The 23,137-nt window shown below is 35.8% G+C and overlaps 1 protein-coding gene across 15 annotated transcripts in view; it reads right to left on the bottom strand.

Annotated features, from left to right (window-relative positions):
- Positions 1 to 23,137, bottom strand: part of MPDZ (multiple PDZ domain crumbs cell polarity complex component) — a 161,222-nt gene that overhangs the window by 26,832 nt on the left and 111,253 nt on the right. For 7 of the 15 annotated variants that reach the window (XM_072841364.1, XM_072841358.1, XM_072841356.1 and 4 more), the window contains 8 exons: positions 15,692 to 15,869; positions 12,715 to 12,825; positions 8,134 to 8,232; positions 7,325 to 7,396; positions 4,931 to 5,093; positions 2,984 to 3,180; positions 1,372 to 1,463; positions 1,075 to 1,165 (listed from right to left, as the gene is read on the bottom strand). In XM_072841364.1, coding sequence (XP_072697465.1) covers positions 1,075 to 1,165; positions 1,372 to 1,463; positions 2,984 to 3,180; positions 4,931 to 5,093; positions 7,325 to 7,396; positions 8,134 to 8,232; positions 12,715 to 12,825; positions 15,692 to 15,869 — 1,003 coding nt within the window. The remainder of the gene's footprint in view (positions 1 to 1,074; positions 1,166 to 1,371; positions 1,464 to 2,983; positions 3,181 to 4,930; positions 5,094 to 7,324; positions 7,397 to 8,133; positions 8,233 to 12,714; positions 12,826 to 15,691; positions 15,870 to 23,137) is intronic. The other 8 variants (XM_072841363.1, XM_072841357.1, XM_072841367.1 and 5 more) reach the window with 5 other exon arrangements.

A 23,137-nucleotide genomic window follows, 5' to 3' on the forward strand; every position in this document is an offset into this window, starting at 1 on the left:
CTGCTAAGTTGGATCCTAAATTTCGGAAACTTCTGACATAATCATTTCTTTCTCTCTTTGTCTCTTTCTCTCTTTCCTTTTCTTCTTTCTTTCTTTCTTTCTTTCTTTCTTTTTCTTTTTCCTTTCTTTCTTCTTTCTTTCTTTCTTTCTTTCTTTTTTCTTTCTTTCTTCTTTCTTTTCCTTCCTTCCTTCCTTCCTTCCTTCCTTCCTTCCTTCCTTCCTTCCTTCCTTTTTTCTTCTTTCTTTCTTTCTTTCTTTCTTTCTTTCTTTCTTTCTTCCTTTCTTTCTTTCTTTTCTTTCTTTTTTCTTTCTTTCCTTCCTCCCTCCCTCCCTCCCCCTCCCTCCTTCTCCTTCTCCTTCTCCTTCTCCTTCTCCTTCTTCTTCTTCTTCTTCTTTTTTTTTTTTGCATTAGTTCAGGCCATCATTATCTTTCTCCTGAATTACTCCAATGATTTTCTTACTCCCTTTATCTTGGCTTCTCTTCCTTGAAACCTCTGATTTTTCTCTACATGATTTCCAGAAAAATGCTTAAAAATATAACTCCTATTCTTTGAGTTCCCCAAGGCCTCAAAAAGAAGGCCTCCATCACAATTCCCATGATCTGACGCTATCTCCTCCTTCTCAATGACCCTTTCCCTCACCAGTTCCTCATTCCCCATCTCCCACTATTCAGTGATGCTCTGCAATTTTCATTCCCTGTATCTGCCAGAGCCACCATGCCATTCCTTAGTCCATGCCCTATGCTTGGAATATTTTTGCCCCTCACATCTTCTACTTCCAACATATACTCCATGTGTCGCCTCACCTAGGGAGTCATTGTCACTATCTCTGAAGGAGACCTGACAACTTTTTCTACCTTCATTATTCCCTATGCAGACTCTACTGATGGCCTTCATGTAAGTGGTGTGCTTATTTACATGAGTGTTTCTTATACAAGGCTATCAACTCCTTGGGGGCCATGACCATGAGTCATTTCTCTTTTAGCATTCCTGTAAGGGCTCTATAATTGTTCGCTGAATTAATACATAGTTTATCAATCATATCATCCCAGAGAAACAAACACAAGACACATACCTCCTTATTTTGAGAATTCTCTGAGGCAGAAGGCAAAGGTTCTACTGTATTTCCAGGACATACAGCCATCTGACTTACCGCATCTTTATTTCTAAAAGAAAAAGCATTGACCTATCATAGCATAATGATTCATATTATTTCCATTCTTTTACTTTGAAGACTCAGAAGGATTATTAGAGAAAATTCTGCAACTGGGACTATAACACTCATACATTTATAAATGTTTTATTTTCAATTAAGGAACTCTGAATTGAAGACCAAAAAGTACTTAGTAAACCAGGAAAAGAAAATGCTTACCTGATAAAAATTATTTTCACTTTCGAAGGAGCACATTTAATGATTGAAGAAGCATTCTGATGACTCCTTCCGTATAAAATTTGACCATTGATCTATGAGAAACAAATAGCATTAACTGAACCTGAAATCTTAATTTTGCTAATTCTTTATCTTATCTAGCTAATAAAATGGTCATTTTTTCTTCCTTTAAAATATTACATGTGTTTTCCTTCCCAGAGCATGAGCCTGATTGTGATGGTGAATGAAGACAAGCATTTTTATTTTTTTCAAAGATTTTATTTATTTATTCATGAGAGACACAGAGAGAAAGGCAGAGACGTAGGCAAAGGGAGAAGCAGACTCCATGCAGGAAGCCCGATGTGGGACTCAATCCCAGGACTCCCTCCAGGATCACGCCCTGAGCCAAAGGCAGGTGCCCAACTGCAGAGCCACCAGGTGTCCCTACAAGCCCATGTTTAAAGCCAACTTTAAAATGCAGGTTGGGCAGCCCAGGTGGCTCAGCGGTTTAGCACTGCTTTCAGCCCAGGGCATGATCCTGGAAACCTAGGATCAAGTCCTACTTCGGGCTCCCTGCATGGAGTCTGCCTCTGTCTCTGCCTCTCTCTCTTTCTCTGTGTGTCTCTCATGAATAGATAAATAAAATCTTTAAAAAAAATAAAATAAAATGACATGCAGGTGGTCTGATCCCCACAGATGACAAAGGCATCACTTGGACCCACTATAGGTAAGCAGGGAGTAAACTTCCTAAAGGCACCAGGCTTCCAGTGTGTTCTGTACAAAGCACAGGCTCTCCTGGAAGCACTAACGACCTGCACAGATTACCCTGGAAGTCCCCTGTGATCACAGTTCTGAGTTAATCTCAAAACCCAGGCTTGAGATGAGGCCATGGGGAAAAGCACTCCCAAAGGCAGATTTGGGATTTGGGAAGCAGAAAAGTGCTGAAGCAGAACGGTACCCATTGGGAAGTGCAAGGCATCTGATCATTTAGCCACTCCTGACTAAGTCGTGCCAGCCAGTGGAGAAGCAAGAGTGCAAGAAAGAATATTAAGGCAATCTGAAGACACGTGGATCCCAGCCTCCAGAAGTCAAGGACAAACACAACAAGCAAATGCAATTCGAAACACTATAAAGTATGGTCCAGAAATTTATTTTGTTTGGATGGCTGAGTTACTGTTTTCATTATTTAGCCTTAACCTTGACCCCATGGCACCCCACCCTCATCACTTCTACCATAGGAATTCAACTTCCAGAATGTCCAGTGGGTCAACCTCATTACTGAAGAGGGATTGGTCATTTGGCTTTTCAAAAGCTCCTAATAAAAATGCAGCACACAAAAAAATGTTTTTGAAGTGTGATCTTTATTACTGTCTTGGGGCAAAAACTGTTTCTGGTGCTACCCAGTCACAACCTTTTAATGGAAGTTAATGGGAACATGGACTCTACTTAGCAGAGATCTGGTTTACAGCCAAATTTGCTGCAGTGCATCTATTTTATTAGGCAAGCAATAGTTTTCTCAGTCACCAAATAGGGCCCGAGTGGATTTTCTGGAAACTGATGATTCCAGTACACCAATTCAACAAGAGTAAATTCAGCGTTTTCCACAAGAACTTACCTCTAGAAGCTCATCTGCAATCTGCAGTCGACCATCTTTCCCAGCTGCTCCATTTGGATCAATCCCCACTACAAAGACACTCATCCTGGATCGGTCCTTGTTCCCAGCAAGACTTAGACCCAAACCACTACGACCTTTCTCCAGTTCAATCATATGTAGCTCTCCTGTTAGGGTTCCATACCGCTCTCTGACATTTTCTACACACAACGACAACAACAAAATCACAGGTACTCAGTTAATTTACAGTTGATGTTTACTATGAAAGGTTATTTAGCTTCAAAAGGACATTTACTTGGACCAAAATGTAAATCCCAATTACCAAATTGTAAAAAAAAAAAAAAAAAAAAAACTAAACTCTGGCCATGCAGGTGTGTCAAGACCAGTTTCCTGGAGTACCAAACTTTGAGGAAATTTCTTTGCATCTGAAGCACAGAGAGTGGAGGGTCTGGACAGATCAGTTCACCTAGGTGGATTCATTAACAAACTCTCAAAAGACTCTGATTAAAATGGAGTGCCACTTTGTCATTTGCAGAGAACAGAACATTTAGAGGATTTATCTTTACTGGTCAGTGGAACCTTTTCTCCCATAGGAAAAAGGGCATGCATGTCGCACCTGGTTGGGCAGCTGCTTGGTACATATATCCAGAATAAGAGGAATATATTTTCTTATTGCACACAGCCATCAGGTAAGACAATCAAGATGCTTGTCTCAGCTTTAGGACACATGTCTTAATTAGAGGAGATCATTCAACTCTCCCATCCCATGTGTTCAAGAGGTAGAATTTATTCTTGAATCTGAGAAGATAAGACTACATGCAGGTGCCCTAGGCCACATAGGCCCAGATGAACAACCACCCAGGAGCCAACACGAAGTTCCAGCCATGTGAGTGAGCCCAGCGCAGCTAAGCCCAGTCAACCTCAACACCATGACACAATAATAAACTGTTTCCTTAAAGCATTAAGTTCTGGGGTGGCTTGTGACATAACATTCTGTCTCATGTTCTCAGAGTACGTTCTGGCCACCTCAACAGATTAGCAATATATCGATTCTATTGAAAATAGACTTAGAATATTGCAAACTTTACAAATTATGTTACTATGCAGCTGATGTCTTGCATTCCATATTGATTCTTAAGTGCATCAACTTCATAAACTGTCACTTCCTGATTCCTTCTAGAATCTAGCAGCACAATTTTTATACACTGTATACTCCCCAAAAGCATATGCCATGGTTTCTTAAAGGAAATAATTCTATTTTTAAAATAAAACTTTTTAAAACACTGATACATTGATAATTTTTCACTAAATTTTTAACATTTCCTTGTAAAAAGGTTTATTTCATTTAAAAAAAGAGACACTGCAATGATCCTAATAACAGCTGCCTTAGAATGCTTCCTGTGCATCAGACATGGTGGTTAGCATTTCTCAGACATTTCAAATTTAATGTTAGCAACCTGGGTAAGGACAGTATTTTCCAAAGAAGAATGGCCACTAGGCAAAAATTTAGAAGCAGTTTTACAACTTGTCAGACATCCCAAATTTTCATCTCCACAATTATTCCACATTACCACGCTAGTACCAAAAATGCCAGAGTTCAAGGCAAAATACCAGCAGCAACCACATTTTACAGTGAGGAATCTGAGGTTGGAGAGGGACAATGACTTGTTCAAGGTCATCCCGTACTTCTGAGAGAGTGCCCTGCCCCCTTTAATTCTCACACAAATGGCAAAATGGGCTTTAGCAGGACGGGTCCTTTAACGGAAAGGAAGAACATGATCTCATGCCTGGAGAATGTGTCCTGTGTTCAGGCAAAACAAACAGTAATTTTTCCACACAAAATTGCGGTATGTGTAACTAAAGCTGAAACATACTTAACCATCCAGGGCATAAGCCTGGAGAAACTCAGCTATTTTTAACGTCTCTTATATATCACAAAAGGCAACTTACTCCAGCTGTAACCAAACTCATCCTCTTTATCCACATCTTCTGAGATTTTGCTTGCAGATGACTGTGTATGATCACTGCTCATCTCTGCAAATGCTGAAGAAGGGGGCGGAGGCACAGTGGACAAGGGAGCCTTTTCTGGCTCTGATTCCGACTGACTGGGTGCCTGTGGGAACAGGAAGAATGAAGTGGGTATGCGCAGTCTAACGAAGAAAAACCCAAAAGAAATAAAAGTATAATGTCAAAAACTGGTGCTAAAACACCTGACACATAGATCATGGGAAAAAAATACACATATGTGTGTGTGTGTGTGTATGTGTATGTATATATATATATATATAGGCAGACAGGATTCAGGTAAGGTTTAAATATACCAAACAAAGTAGTATGTTCAGAGCATAATTCATTAAACTGCTTTTTGGTATTTTAGGCCAATGAATTATTCAATTTGAAGGCTTCAATGACAAACTCCTCCTTTTGGAAAAAAAACTCTCTTTCAAAAGTTTTCATAAATATGCAGGGGCATGGGCAAGATTCTGTGGATCTAGAAAAGTCTTCCAAGAAACTAGGACAAAGTTAACAAGTAAGTTAATTAAGCAATTAAAGAAGTTCACAGGTTGCTTGTGAGACTATATATATAAAGAATTCCTCATTGCTACCTGAATCCTCTCTCCAAGTGCCTCTCTTAACAGAACCATGAAAATGAGCAGGACACATGCAGGTTCACCTACCAGGGGAGCCAGTTTGTCAGCACAGAGCACACAGACTCAGTTTTAAGGGACAACATCATCATCTCTTTGTCAAGGTAGCTCACAAGGTAAATGAGAAAACGGAAGAGACCACCTCATACAAACCCAAAGTGTGGCATACTTGCCATCACTGAGGGCTATGGGTCCTATTTCAAAAAAGTGACTTGGTATCAGGTTCCTATATTATAGATTATCAAATAGAATACTAGAGTTCGAAAGGCCCGTAAGTCACTGAATTTGTTTTATTCACTTTGCAGATGAAAAACTTGAGGCCATAAGAAGATTTGTTCAAAATCACACTGGTACTATATTTGTTTTGCCTCAATTCTTAATCCAATGCACTTTCCATTATGCCATGCTGTCTCCTCCAATTTCCATAGTGACAGTAACTAATTCAATGGTCAAAGATACCCACTGAAGTTCTAATCGTAGTATGAAGCTGTCCCTGAGGCCCTGAACATACATTTTTCCTCTCTTTCACTGTATCCTTTATCCTTCCAAAAATCCTTCTGATATACCTCATTTTGTTTTATATGTGTGTATTTGGAAAAAGATTGCAATTTATAAAAACTTCCTATAGAACACATCTAATGATAAGCATGCACACATATTTAGGAATTATTCATTGGTGTCAAGAATCAGAATACCACAGAATATTACCTAATACTAAAACTATATAACACTGAATGTGATCTTTCTTTGTTGATTCAGATACCACTTCAGGATTCTAAGCTGCCCCAAAACGAACCCAATAAACATCAAGTACTGTTTTCCTGGCAAAGTAAAGGAGAATTGAATGATAGAAACTTATAGGCAATAGATTTTCAAGTTACAGAATCCACTGTGTTAAAATGTTTGGTTTACACACAACTGGCCACATCAGACCAAAAGTACCAGTGCAAACAATAAACAGTGCTCTGCCATAAAACTCTCAAATCAACAATGTGCAAATGAAAATGACCAAATAAAAAACCTCATTTGATCCAATCCAGGTTCATTTAATATACTAAGGTTGGGGAGGGGGAAAGTATATAATTTACATTTTCTTCTGGTTAAAATAAAAAAATTATAATAACAGAAAATGTTAGCAAGTCTAAATTAAGCCCATCTGATTTCTAAAAAGGGGAACAAAATCTGCTTTAAACTTCCCATAATTTTAATAAATTTATGGATGCAAATGTAAGAGATCTTGCTTCATAACTTTCCTCAGCTGCCATTTACAAAACAACAACAACAACAACAAAAAACAAAATCTGCCAGTCTAAAAAATTGCTCAGGACCTTACTTAGGCACAACGTTTTCATATTGTGGGTAAACTGAAATAGTGTCCTAACATTACTGATTAATCATAAAACAAATACAAGCCTGTATTTACAAAGGGGCAATTAGGTGTTCTATTTTACTACTCCTGAAACCTTCATTCTCAACAAAATCATGTAATTAGCTTGTTGTTGACACTTCTTAAGATTTTTTCGTGAAAATATAACTCTTTAACGAAGATCAGCTAGCCTTCATTGGCAAAAAAGAAAAAAAAATGCAAAGTGCATTTGAAATCACTCCATGCCATGTATGCACACATGTATAACATACACACATAGCACACTGTAACACACCTACTGATTCACGAAAATTTCACACTGAGACAAACCTTAAATGGTGTGGGAGCAAAAGGGTTAGTTGGGGAACAACGGAAGGTAACTCTACTTGAATTCTGTAATTCCTACAGTAACAGAAAACATATTCCTTCAGATACAGAATCTTTGGTTATCCATATTACAACAACATGAAAATCCAATGAATATTCATAAAATGCTTCTGGAAATTGTTGAAAGCTTTCTTCCTTATCACGATCAAATTATAATATACAAGTTCTTGTAAGTTTCTGTTTCAATTTTGGGCTTGAAATTTCATCAAAATATGAGTCCATCCAAGTATAGGTTTACCAAGCAATGAAACAGTTACATGTTTCCTGATTCAGATATTTACATGGACATTCAATTTATGAATATTCAACACACTCCTGCATATACACAATTATTTGTAGAGAGATTAACACACAGAAGGTCTTTTTTTAGGACCACCTTGTATAAGTCTGAGAAGGACTTAAACGAATACAAGGCTTTAAATCAATCTTGTGTGAAAGTAGTTCACGTATTTGGCAATTAACAAAAATTTACATATCAGAAAATTTAACTCACAACCAAATACAGGAAAGGCACTGGACTCACGATTCTCCCTTACTGTTCAGGAAGGCCATCTAATTTCATAAAAATGAATATGCTCTGGCAAAAAAAAATGTGCTTAAGAAAGGATTTGCATGCCCACTCCAAACACACAGTTGTTTTTTTTTTTTTCTTTCCTGCCCAAATTTAGTAAACAGTGAACTAGGACAAAGGCATAGTAACAAAGAACGAAACATTTGCAAAAAGCAATGGCAAGACAATGGCATTATCCAACCTTGTCAGCGTTGAATTGTAGAGAATCAGCAAATGGGTTAGTGCTGCTGAAGTTGTACTTAGGGTAAAGGTTGTGCGGCAAGGAAGGCAAAGGGGATTTCTAAAAGGAAACATAAGAGGCGCTGAGCGCAAAAGAAATGTATTTAACACAACTCAGTTTTAAGAACAAAGTACTGATTGAAATAACAGTGTGAAACCAGATCCTGTCAGATCTAGTAACTAATAACAACATCATATTAAACAGGCTAGAACTAAAGGTTTACCTCCAGTGACCTGGATCTACACCTGAATCTCAACCTGGCCATAAACTATGGAGGAAATGAGTTTGTGAAATTGATACCAAATTTCTTTTATTTTCACTATCACAGACATACACACATAAATTTTGCCCACTTTCTATATTAATCTATGTTCCATGCAGAACAATAAACAGTTTCAAAATTAAAACCATAAACGTTTTTTTGTTTATATTTAAAAGCAAATGATGCTTTTTTTGGTAAAAATAAAAAGATGGTCTATCTGTTCCTGAATGCAAATTAAACATTTGTCTGCTATCACTGGTAACCTTCATGATTCTTTTATCTTGTTTCCCAGGAAAGAAAATTTTCATACTCAGGCTAGAGATTAAGGTTGCTTCAGATCAACAGTTTTTCATTTTTTAAAAAAATGAAATCAACAATTTTAAAGAAATGAACCACTGTTCAGTGGTATTCTCTATTTCTGTCCACTTTCTGTGGAGGTAGAAACACTGATTTATTTTCCTATAAAAGTTCCCATATTAGGGGGAATTATGAGGCTTTGAATATATCTGAGGGTCCTGCCTTAGATTGTTTCTCATAGATTTTGTGGCTTGCTTGAGATATGCCCTGCGCTAGGACTATTGGAGTTGAATATACATATTAAAGGCAGGATGACTGCCAGATAGAATTTAGCATTTTCATAGTTTAAAAAAAATAGGAAAGTAATTTCCTCAGCACAATAAATTCTTCTCCTTCTTTTCATACCCGCTATCTTTTTCTTTTATTGACTACATCTTTCAGGGGAAATTGCAGACATTTAAAATTCATTTTGGCTCCAATTAAATGTTTGTGTTACTTCTGTCTATAAAAAAGTCCTACTGGCAAGCATCAAGAGTAGGGAGAGGTTGTCATGTGACACCACCCTGTCTGGGAGAACACTCTGGAAAGACTCTATCCTCAGTATGCCTGCACTAAAGCTTATGCCACATTACCCTTTCAATCTGCTCTTCTTGCAATGTTTTTCCTACAGAGGGAAGATGGGAAAAAGAAATGGGCACAATGACATTTCTGCTCATCTCAACTTTCTCTCTGCTTTTCAGTTTAAATGTCAACTCCTACTTTACAAAAGAAAAGATCACAAATGCCAAGGAACAGGACCATTTATTAAGGTGGAAAAAATGACTAGGCAGAGATTAAAAACATATTTTAGGCAAAATAACTCAATGCTATGGAAGGTGGAAATTATTTCCAATCCTCATACATGGAATTTTTAGGCTTTACATTTCCTTTGTAATTCTATAGAACGATAAAGAAAATAAAAACCATAATGCCAATGGAATGAATATTGGAAATGGAATATTTAGAGAGAGCTCTAGTTTTTTTATTTTGCTTTTTTTTATTTGTTTCAATGTCCAACTCTTAGAGGATTAGAATTTGGCCCTGATAGCAAAGTATAAAAGTACAGCATGAGCACAGCAAATGAAGTGGTAGATCTATTATTATGAAGAGATTTATAGAAACAGGCCACATTTCTTATTAAAAAATCGATGAAATTCCTGTTTATAATTCGAAGGGCTGATAGGAATGGAAGTATTATTAACTAAGAAGCACAAGGAAGACAAAAACATTCTCTGGCCCACATGAATAGGGCCTACCCTTTGGTATGAAATGTGGTCCAACTGATGGAACTGTCAGGAATAAATCAGTAAGTATGGAATTTACTATTATTATTCTCAGCTCTGGGAAGTTCTGATTCTCAAATAGTTTATGTGCTAAAGGGACTGTCTTTTCAGCCTATATATAAGATTTTTTTGAAGTTTTATTGCACCTACAAATAAAACATTTCCCACTAAGAGACTCTTATGTATTTGTGAGTTTTTTCCTTTAGATTACTCAAGACATGATTCTTTCATAAGGAAGTAAATCACTGAAAATAGAGTACATATATCTCATTTGAAATGCAAAAGTAATTCTGATTTCCCAAAGCTGAATGCATATGTAGAGGAGGAAAAATATCTTTCCTCTATTCATCTTAGGTTCTCAGCTGGATCTCTGTAATAAAAAACAGATTAACATGAGAAAAGTATCTATACTGATTTAATGTTAACTTTTATGTGACACAGAGCCTTCATAAGATAATGAAGACCTGAAGAAATGGTTAAATATGACTATTTTGACACTAGGTTTGCTGAAGAGTGGAAAGACAGGGAAACTCAATAGGACAAAAGAGTATGAGCTAAGTGGGGAAATGGGCAAACTTAGCATTCATTCAGATCCTTACCCAGGCCCCTGCATCTCTGGAGGTAAGGATGTTCTTTTCCTCCAGGTACGGGGAGGGGACCTCTCACATGAGGGTTTTTATGACCTGCTCCAGGGGAGAAGGGGGGGATCTCAGAGTCCTTCCAGCACCTGTCTTTTCCTAAATTATTTCAGTTTAAAATATTCAATATGCCAGGGTGTCCTATCTGGAGGTAGCACATCTCGAATCCTGTCACATGTATCTTGACTAAACATGTCACTCTAGACAAGATTTCTCCCAGAATGATTTCTATAAACTCAAGTGTCATTATACCTCAGAAAGTAAGACAGGAATGTTTTCCAAGTCTATGAGAAAGTCTTCCCAGCTCATTAGAAAGTGACTGGCATTGAAAGAAATGTTGTAGTTTAAGTTTTTAAAAGTACTATGAAGAATCCTATTCAGCAGTTTACAGTATTGTCCTACATGATATAAAAGGTGGAAATTAAAAATAAAACAAAAGGAATAAAACCCACCCACACACACACAAAATAGTTTTAACTGAAACAGCCATTCACCAACACCATAGTGCTGTATCTGTTTGACACATAAATGGAAACAAATGTGGAAGGATTTGTAGTTATTTAAACAAACTGAATATCATTTGAAGAGAATGCAGCATGATGCAGCCCGACCATTTGGCAGATTTTCTCATCTGAATGGATAATTATTACCTAACAATAAACAACTGAATGATTAAAAACGGCAGATGTGAAGATAACTGCTTACATTAAGAACTACTAGATTCATTTCTTACAGTGAACCCAGACCAGAGCTACACCTGTCTTGATAACAAAGGAAGGACCAACAGGATAAATTTGGTCACTTTGAATTCCTTGCATAGCACACTAACAAGTTACTTTTACTGGTCTACAGAGCTGTCCTGCTACTCTCTTTCTATCATTTGAGCACAGATGTCTTATATTCTTAATTTTGAAATGATAAATTATAAAATAATTGTATATATTAAAGTTTTAGATGGTTCTGTTAACTTCCCTCACATATGTTCACATTTTCCTTTTAAAGACAACCAACCCTCAAAGCTAATGAGCAGGTACTTCAAAGACAATCAGTATAACAGCAGTTGTTTTGTTTTGACTAAAATCCAGAAGTAGAACCTCTGTAAGTTTCAGGAAATCTAGGAAGCTCCTGAAATGATACCCAAACTTTTCAGTAAACATGTATGTTTTGGAAAAAGTTTTCAAGAGGTATGTGGCCCAAATATGTTTATGAAGTGTTGCATGTGAAAATAATCTTTTTTTACTGAGATATAAAGAAGGAATAGTAAAAAAAAAAAAAGTTTAATCTTGGAGTAATTTTCATCTTCAGAATCATTAGAGTATATCAAATATACAAAGACTTATTTAGTGTCTTCTCCATCAACATTCCTTAAACGCATTCACTGTACTTTTAAAAATATTTTTAAAGCCATTTGACTTGTCATGACTGATGATAAAATGGGCTAGTAGGTTTCTGTTTCCACCAGGGGCTGTCTAGTGATGAAGAGCTAGACGGCGATCATGATTGGGAAGCAGCAGTTATGAAATCACGCATATTTAAACATACTGCTTAAATTTCCACTATGTACAATGTTCAGTGGGACAAATACATTGAAGATATTCACAGGTGGTCGTGCAATTGCATAAGCTGGGAATTCTATCTAGAGGATATACGTATAAAGAAAATGTAATCTCTGGCTTCTCAGGAACTCAGAGGTCACACACTAGTAAGCTAAGTGATTATATCACATTCCTCCTAACAACTTATATATATATACAGTGAGTACTAATAATTATCTATCTAGATACCTATGGCCACCAATAAATCCTACTTCTGTGTGCTTTCAATAGACTTGAAGTGTTTATTAAACAGGTAGAAGGGACTTTCAGGACAGCTCAATTTAAAAAAATATATATAAAATTTTAACACGTCTCCTGAGATTTCAAGACTGGATACCTGTTCCTAGAGACAACTTGGCCCTCGATACATTAGATTCCAAGTTGAACATTGTTTGGATTTGCCTACCTTGCCCTTTGTGTTTGCTTACCCTTGGTCTGTTTATAATGCTCTGTACCATAAAGACTACGGGGTTGCCTGCTTTCCGAATGGCTTCCACAGCTTGCTCATGGCTTGCATCTCTGAGGTCCATTCCATCCACCTGCAATGGAAGGCCTCAGCTTAACATTTCAAGAAGCTACAAAACAACAGAACAATTTGTGGATCTGGAGTTTTGAGGATCCTGTGTGAGGCTCCCAGAAAATCTGATCAAAAATAATTGAGACTACTTGTGAGACTCCAGACCTTTCTCATCTGTCTGGCAAACTTGCCGTCTCTTATTCTGAACCCTGATTTCCATCTCCCATAGTCAACTGAAACAAAAATCAGTTGAAATGAAGGCTCTGCTTCTACTTTCCTTATACTAGCAACTGTTCCTTTAATAAATCAAAATCATTAAAGAAATAATAGAGGGGAACTGCCTTGCAGCAATGACTTCATCATGAAAGTCACTGTACAAATTTTCTCCTGATTCATTATAGACTAGTCTGGGAAATGAGTGGGCGATGTTTTGTGTGTTTCTCTCTGTTTAGAGAAGCTTCAAGTTAAAAACAAAATTCTGATGTTCAGAAAAATCAGGTTATGGCAAGATTAGTTTTGCAGAAAAATCTTTGTAGTAGACACGACAGGAGCTGGAAGCCAAGAACTTGTGCTTGTTAGTAATTCTTTTATAAATAGCTTGAAAATGAATGTTATTTTGTAACTTTTTATTGACCCTGGATTGCCTGGGTGATGATCAGCTCAGCTTATGTACTATATATGAATAGGAAGGAAAACAGTTTGAAGGCCAAATGCTAATCCTGCCAGAAAACTATAGGATACTATCATCATTTATCATTTCCAATTACCAAAATGTGGTATACACAACAGAATAGCAAGATTGGAAATATACACAATTCTGGAAAAGAAAATCATTATCAGATCTCTGCATAGAACATTATCACCTTTGAAAGAATTATACCCATGCAAATGAAAACCTCCCCCGGGCTGATACTTAGATAATGTAATATGCATTTCAGTGCATATTAAAAATGCCTTTCATTTTTTGTAGAATAAAAGTTAGTATTCACATCTACTATATACTCCATTTGTGGAAACATTTAATAGGACATTAAATATCTTTGCTCCAGTCCAAAGAACTGTATCCTTAGAATGGAATACCTTGTAGGTTTCTACTTGTCTAGTATAAATACACTTTCACAAACTTGGCAAAGATAGGTTTCAGAAAACCCAGGATTACAGAGGCCTAAGGCTTTCTTACTTAGTCCCATACATAATAGCCTTCAATAAACCAAACTTTTGCTAAACTTCACACAATACTTCACACAATACTAAACTTCACACAATACTTTACAACACACACAAAAATACTTTTTTCTTCAATTTGAAAGGAATGCTTTAACTCCCTCAATACATTTAAATAACATTTTGGTAAAAACTATGATCAATCCTTTCTAGAAAGAATTATAAATAGTTCTTACTTTTTCCTCCCTAGGCTAAAGGTATTTAACAGTTAATTATCCATAAAATAAACTGCCCTGTGATAATCTGAAATTGGGAACTTTAGATAGTAGCCGAGTGAAAAAAGAGTTCTTTAAAAAGGGGCTAAGATATCCTCTAATGAGAGACAAGGAAGCAGGAAGAGAGAACAAGCCAAGCCCATCATTCTTCCTTATAAACGGCTGGTGGAAAAAACAAGACCAAACAGACTTGGCCCTTCTGTCCTCCCAAGTCTCAATCCTCTTCCCTCTTCAGCTCTCACAGACAATCAACCATTAAGGACTAAATAAATAAATCCTAAAAATGTTCATTTTACAATTGTGGTTCAGATGTTATAACCTTCTTCTACACAATTAATGCATTTTAATGGTAAGTTATACGGATTTAGAAAATGAGAGACAATCACTTGTATAAACTAAATGTAATGGTCCTTATCGTAATAAAGTGGTTGGTTTCTACTGGGAAGCTGTCTCTTTTACTCTCCTCTATAAATCCTGACAACTTAGTAAAACTGGGTCAGGTACCCTGCCTCTACTCTCTTAACTAAAACTAAATCAAATAATTTACCACACGGTTCTAAAGTGACTTGATTACTTGTTAAGTCTGTCACACTTGACAGGCAGGCATGGTGCCTTGTTTACTGCAAAATGCCCAGAGCCTGTCATAGCATCTGGAATGCAACAGCTGCTCCAGAAATATTTGCTGAGTAAATGAGTAGTGACCCTGGGAGAACAGTCTATTTAAAATATCATACTTTGTTTTGAATTAAGAGATTAGGAACATTTTGACTAAATACTTCTCTTGCACATACCAAAGTTACACATACATGAAGGTGTAAACACACACATACATTCTCTCTCTCTCTCTCTCTCTCTCTCTCTCTCTCTCCTCAGTAATGAATGGGCACAGCACTCAGAAGAAGGAGGAAATACTGAACCTGGACTGTGGGGGTGGGAGCATTTACATAAGAGATAATCAAGCAAATTAGCATAAAAGATTTTTCAAAAAGACTAACTTGGAAAACAATTTTATCCAATAAAGTTAATCTACAATGAAATGACAATGTTAATCTACAATGATCATGACAACAAAGAATTTCTTGAAATAAAACCTCGTTAGAGAACTTAGTTATGATATATTTTGTGTATGCATACATAATTTCAAACAGTTCATTTTTTTTCTTCAAGAAATTGGTTTTGTTCTTTCAAACAGAACTTCATTATTTTAACTCAGGGCCAATGTTGGTTATACCTCCAAATATCAGTCTCTGAATCAAGATATATAATATCACCATGCACTGAAGAAAAAAACTATGGATGAAATGGGACATATAAGAAAGAAATGCTTTAACAACAAACACATTTTACTTTCATATTCGGTCAAGTGACCAATGTAAAGATGATTATTCCCTTATTAAAGAGGATGGAACAGGTGAAGAACTTTGGCACAGAAAGCTCACTAGAGGGTACCTCTACTATTCTATCTCCAGGTTTCAAGGTTCCATTTTTGCCAGCTGGACTATCGTCAAGAACATGTTTGATGAAAATGCCCCTCATCACTTCACCGTTGCTTAGACGACTCCCCATGCCTCTTCCACCAACAATGCTGATGCCCAAGGATTTGCTTGGTTCTCTCCAAAGTTCAACTCTATAAAGAAAAAAAAAATAACTCTTATAAGAAAGCTTCTATGGGATAAGCTTAATAACACCAGGTTTTGCAATGATTTTTGGATAGGACACCAAAAACATAGGCAACAAAAGACAATTAGACTTCAACAAAATTAAAAGTTTTTGTTAATAAAAAAATACTATCAATAAAGTGAAAAGGCAACTCACAGGGATTAATATTCAGAATATAAAGATAACACCAAAAATCAATATTAAAAAATAAACAATCTGATTTTAAAATGGGCAGAGGAATTACATAGACATTTCTCCAAAACGTGGAAGCAACCCAAGTGTCCATCTAAAGATGACTGGATAAACAAAATGGCATATATATGTAATATGACTTAGCCTTAGAAAGGGAGAAAATCTGATACATGTTACAACACAGATGAACCTTGAAAATATTAAGTGAAATAAGCCAGTTACATGAAATAAAGGACAAAAACAATACAACTGAACTTAAATACCTAGAATAGTCAAATCCATAGAGACAGAAAGGAGAATGGTACAAAGTTTCTTGAGACAAATGAAAATGGAAACAACATAGCAGAACTTATGGGATGAAACAAAAGCAATTCTGAGAGGGAAATTCATAGCATATATCACAACATTTAGAGACTACAAAGATTCCAAAGAAGCAACCTAAGTCTATCCCTTAAGGAACTAAAAAAAAAAAAAAAAAAAAAAAAAAAAGAAATGACTCCAATTTCAGCAGAAGGAAAGTGAGAGTAAAGATGACAGCAGAAATAAATGGAGAACAGACAAGTAAAAGAAAAGATTAACCAAATCAGGAGTTTATTCCTTGAAAAGATAAGCAAAACTGATAGACCCTTAGCTACACTAACCAAATAAAAAGGGGCCAAATCGAAAAAATTATGAATGAAAAATAAGTTATCACAATTGATATCGCAGAAGTTCAAAGGATAAGAGGCTATTATGAACAACTATACACCAACAAACAGGACAACCTAGAAGAAATGGAGTAATTCTTAGAAACATACAACTTACAGACACTGAAGAGGAAGAAATAGAAAATCTGAATTGATCAATTACTAGTAAGGAGTTGGAATCAGTAACCAACAAAGAAATCAAAGAAAAGTTCAGAACCAGATGCCTTCATTCGTAAATTTTACTAATCTCTTAAATAATAAACACCAATCTTTCTAAAATGCTTCCAAAAATCGAAGATGAAGGAACACCCAAACTCACTGTAGAAGATTATCCTCATACCAAAACCAGAAAAGGTCACTTTTAGAAAAGAAAACTATAGTAGACAATATCGTAATACCGCTGAGTGAATCTGTATGCAAAAATTCTCAATTGAATACTAGCAAATTGATTTCTACGGCTCATTAAAAGGACCACTCACCATGATTAAGCAGGATTTATCCCTGGGATGCAGGAATGGTACAACTTAGGCAAATCAAGCAATGTGATAAATCACATTACCAGAACCAAATAAAAGAATCATATCAGCATTTCAATAAAGAAAGAAAGCATTTGACAAAATCTGACATCAGTTCATGATAAAAACTCTAACAAATTAGGCATAGAAGGAACATATCTCAACATTATAAAGACCATATACCATATATAGCAAGACTACAGCTAACATCATACTCAATAGTGTGAAAGGATGAAAGCTTTTCCTCTAAGATTAAGAAGACAAAGGTGCCCACTTTCACCACACCTATTCAACATAGTACTGGAAAGGCTAGCCAGAGCAATCAGGCAAGAAAAATAAATATAAAAAGTATCAGAACTGGAAAGGAAGAAGTAAAATTGTCTCTATTTGTAGATAACATAATTTCATATATAAAAAAATCCTAAAAACTCAGCTAAAAGACTGTAAGATATAATCAATGAACTCAATAAAGTTGTGGGATAGAAAATTAACATTTAAAAATAAGTAGCATTTCTCTACATAAACGATAAAGTTTCTGGAAAAAAACTGATCTCATTTACAGTAGCATCAAAAATAATAAAATAGTAATACACTTAAGGAAGTGAAATATCTCTCCTATGAAAACAACACACAGATAAAATAAATCAGAGAAGACATAAATAAATGGAAAATATCCTGTGTTCATGGATTGGAAGAATATTGCTAAAACATGAATACTATCAAAAGCCATCTACAGATACAATGCAATTTCCAATCAAGATTCCAAAGGTATTTTTATTTTATTTTATTTTTAAGATTTTATTTATTTATTCATAAGAGACACAGAGAGAGAGCAAGGCAGAGACACAGGCAGAGGGAGAAGCAGTCTCCATGCAGGGAGCCCGATGTGGGACTCGATCCAGGGACTCCAGGATCACGCCCTGCACCGAAGGCAAACGCTAAACCGGGCTGCCCCCAAAGGTATTTTAAAGAAAAAGTATTGCCAAAATTTATACAGGAACACAAAAGATTCTTAATAGTGAAAGAAATCCCAAGGGGAAAAAAAAGAACAAAGCAGGAGTCATCAGTCTTCCTGATTTCAAGCTATTCTACAAAGTTACAGTCATCAAGACAGTATAGTACTGGCATAAAACAGACACATAGACCAATGGACAGAATCAAGAGCTCAGAAATAAACCCAAGAATATAAGTAAATAATATTTGACAAAGAAGACAAGAATACTCAATGGAGAAAAGATAGTCTCTTCAATAAACAGTTTTCAGGTAACTCAATATTTACATGGAAAGGAATGAAGGTGACCCATATTTTACACTACTTACAGAAATTAACTTGGATTAAGGACTTAAATATAAGACCTGAAACCTACTGTGATAATCTTTCTATAATATATGTAAAATCAAAGCAACATGTTATATGCTTTAAACTTTTACAGTGATGTATGTTCAATTATTTCTCAATAAAATGAAAGTAGAATGATGGTCAAAAATTATGCCTAAATTTTTAAAAACTCACTATAATAAAATGTGATAGAAGTTATTTTTTTGCCAATTTTGTCAATTTATTAAGTTTTAATCAGTAGTAAAACAAAACTATTTTAAATAGTTTCCCAATTATGTGTTTTCTAGGGTCTGATCAACACTAATGTATTCCTGAAGTGATTGGTTATGAGTAAATACTGGACTCACACTCCAGGCTAGGACGTGGACCAATATAAAAGCACCATTTTCCAGGAGCTCTATTATGGCAGACATTAAATAATCAAAAAATTCAACTACTCTTGAACATATGGTAATGTCTAAGCTTGGAAATCAAATCAAGGAAAAAACATTCCTGCACACACCATGTCAGAAACTGATCTCTACAGAAGTCTTCTTTGCCAAAGGCAGACCTGGGAACTAATAATGGTCAGGGCATGGAAAGCCGTGGCTGATGATATTCTGCATGATCTGATCCTACCACCATCTCCCTAAACTCATCTCCCATAATTCTCTGCCTTCTTTTTTCCACTCCAACTACCACAGCATCTTCTTTTTTTTTTTTTTTTTTTTTAGCATCTTCTTGTTATTCCTTAAGTTCATCAGGCATGTTCTCCTGGTTTGGGGCCTTGGTGCTTGCTACTGCCTCTGCCTTGAATGCACTTCCTCTACCCAAGTAATACACACGGACACTCATATTTAATAACTTCATATAGCTCTGAAGAGCTATGAATGCATTAAGTTCACGTCTTATGAAAAGACTAGGTTATATGACTAAGGTCATTTGCAGTGAGGCGTCTGGCTGAGAGTAAAAGAGTAGAGACACTTAGCAAAGAGATCCGAGGAAATGAGACTATAATCTGCTCTGTGCTGCAGAAAGGGAGACAATGTTGGACATTAAACAGAAGAAGAAAGTATAGTCCAAACATGCCTCCATGTGAGGAGCTCCCAGAAGAGAGGAAAAGATTGAAGTAAGGATTACTATGGGGTGAGGGATGTTCCAGTAAGAAAAGGCCAGGGATAAAAGAGTACCAGGGGTGGAGGGAGATGAAAATCCTGGTCAGATGGAGGCACCTGAGTTCAGCATATTTTCCCTTATTAAAAATCTGTAATCCACTCTTATCTGTTTGGTTTGAAAGGATATCACCATGTTCCTGAATCTTAATAATGTTTGCGTGAATAGTCTAAACTAGTTAAAATCATATTCAACATTTTCTCCACTCTGTGAATTCTGTGAAAGACAAGAACCAAAGTCCTTCCTTGTTTCTTAAAGCAGTTCCTAAGATAACATGGCAAAGCAAAGAAGTCAGTAAATTGAGCCATTTGTAGTAAACATTTAAGAATTCAGAATACATACATGGGACTACTTAACCCTCTTAAAAAGGGGACAAAATAAAAGAATGAAAGAAAATGTCTCCTAGGATTCTTTGCAATTAGGGTGAATTGGAAAGTGGTTCTTATAATTTCTTAAATAATAAATAATAGCAGCAAATACTCCTTAAGAGCTTATCATGTGCTCAGCATTATTCTCTAGGTGAGTTCCACAATCTTTCATTTAATTCTCACACCATTCCTAGGAGATGGATACTCTTATTAGCCCCATTTTACAAAGGGAAGAGGCACAGAGTTTAAACCACCTTTGGATAATAGCTCTGTACACCTACATAGGGTCTGGCCGAGAGCAAAGTGCTTTCAAATACAGTGTACTCTCTAGAAGAAAGGCTGTGACTCCTTAAACACAAAAACAGAGCTGCTAAAGTGACCACAGTGCTGAGGAACCAGACTCACTCACTGAACAAAACATGGTAAACATTCCATGGGCAGAAAAAGGAGACCTATAAAAGAAAAATTCTATAGAACATGTCCAAAGCTAGTTGTATGGCAAAACGGCAGCCTTTCTTGAACCCTATACACAGGCTTATAAGGAATGAAATTCATAAAAGCAAAGTAAAAGAGCTCCGAGGCCAGGCTGCTTGAGCTCTGAACGGAGTCCTTGGGTTCATGTCCTGATTTTTGCTACTTAATAATTGTGTGACCCTCTACAACTTAATTTAGTCTCTCTCTTCCGTTCCTCAGCTATGAAATGGAGCTGGTAAGTCTCTCTCTATTGGAGTTCACTGTGAGGATTAAATTAATGAATGTATGCAAAGTGCAAAATGAAGCTTTGGCATATAGTGAGCAAACAATCTCTTATTACTCTTATTATGATGACTGGGATTATTATTACTGAAGCAATGTAAGCAAGATATAAAATTCAATCCACATGAGATGTGAGAAACTGTGCACCCCACCACCTTAATCCTGCTTTGCGTATACATTGTTTATTAAGACCAGATACCATTTTCTAACTATGAGATTGACAAAAACTTGTTTCAATGATCATATGACATGGTAACAAGGATGTGGGGAAAAAGGGAACTTCCATATTTTGAGAATTGAAGTAGAAATTGGAACAGCCACCTTTAAAAGCAAGTTGACAACTTCTGATAAAGTAAATAATACATTTAAATCTGTGAGCCAACAATTCTTCTTATGGGTACATGCCCAGATAAATTCTCATACACATACATAAGAAAATAAATATATTTACTGCATAAAATCATTACAGCAGTAAGTAAATGTTAAGTACTCAAATATTGGCCTGGGAATAAATGGTGTATATTCATATATTGAAAATCACTGCAACAATTACACTGAATGAAGTATCAACATGATAGATGTTCAAAACACCTGACAGAGAGAAAAGTAACAAGCTAGAAAATGATATATACAGTATTGCTACCAATTCTGTAAATGAAAATCACAGGCAAAATAAGAATAACAGCTTATTTATGATCTTAAAATCTATGCTTTGCTAAAAAATATTCTCTATTTCCACACAAAGTAAACTTCTTTTAACAATATAAATGAGTGTCCCATCATGTTTCCCATGTTGTCAAGCACATTCATAACACTTGCTCATTTACTAACAGTCTGTTTATTTTGGTGAGCTCTTCATACATTTCTGTGAACTTTTCCCAAAGAAGTACCTTTGTTAGTGAGTGCCGGGTATCTTCTTTAAGATTTCTGGAAGTTCCAGACATATTCTCTCTATAAGGTAGTTACCACCTTTAGAGATATCTCAGGCTGATGTAAAAACTAAAATTGAGGCTAAAAGTATAAAAATCTTCCAGTTCAGAAGCTACACCTAGCTTTTTCCTAACAATAAAATTTCAAAATGATTCCTGTGTCCAACATTTTCAAAATATTTGCTTAGTTATTAGTGATGTGGTGATTATCGACCAGGCCAACCACTGACTTGAGAGCTCACTCTGCATTAAGAACCATGCTAAAAGTTTTACATGCATTATCACATTGAGTTTTCCAAATTTAAGATTCTATTATTAATCTCATTTTACAGATGAAGTAACAGACCTAGCAAAGACGAAGAAATTTATTTTAAAAAGCGTCAAAGTTAGAATTCTAATATGGCTCTTCTGGACTCCAACCATTTTGCACATTGTCTTCTAAAATCTACTTTTTCTCCAACAGCATTATTAAAACTGACAAACCTTTTTCTTTGCCTGTGATTACTGTCCTCCAACTAAATTAAACTAAATTAAAGTTTATCACTATGATCATCATCTACAAAATAATTTCATCTAACTTACTTTTTTCTTTATCTTCATATAAATAAGAAACAACATAATCTATTTTCTGCCACAGGTTCAGAATTTATATTCATTCTCAGTACAAGTGATGATGTAGAGAGACCTTGATTTAAGAAGACTAAATAGCTTTTTAAAGAATTCCAATCAAAAAGTCATTTTATTTTTTTAAAAGATTTTATTTATTTATTCATGAGAGACAGACAGAGAGAGAGAGAGAAAGAGAGAGAGAGAGAGGCAGAGACAGGCAGAGGGAAAAGCAGGCTCCATGCAGCGAGCCTGATGTGGGACTCAATCCCGTCTCCAGGATCACACCCTGGGTCGAAGGTAGGCGCTATAGCACTGAGCCACCCAGGGATGCCCAAAAAGTCATTTTAAATGGCTATAAATGCTTACTGTTTTTTGTGAAAGCAACATAAAATGTTTTCTATACTTTGAATAGGGCTCACCCTAAAAATGTTTAAATGTAAGCAAGGAAAATCATCAAACTCTATTACATCTCTGCAGAGTAGAAATTTTTCTCTCTTGAGTATTTTATGTATTCATTGTAGAATACATATTAAGTGTTTCCTAAGAGCAAGAAACCATTATGATGGTTACCTGTAGATCTGTTTAGAGGGGATATCCATTGATGATTAAGATTCTACACTTAATGCAAAATACCTTATATTTTTTTTTAATTATTTTGTGTCTCTCTATATCTTGCCTGTACAAGTATAT

This window comes from Canis lupus, chromosome 10 (assembly GCF_048164855.1).
Source record: "Canis lupus baileyi chromosome 10, mCanLup2.hap1, whole genome shotgun sequence".
Taxonomy (NCBI): domain Eukaryota; kingdom Metazoa; phylum Chordata; class Mammalia; order Carnivora; family Canidae; genus Canis; species Canis lupus.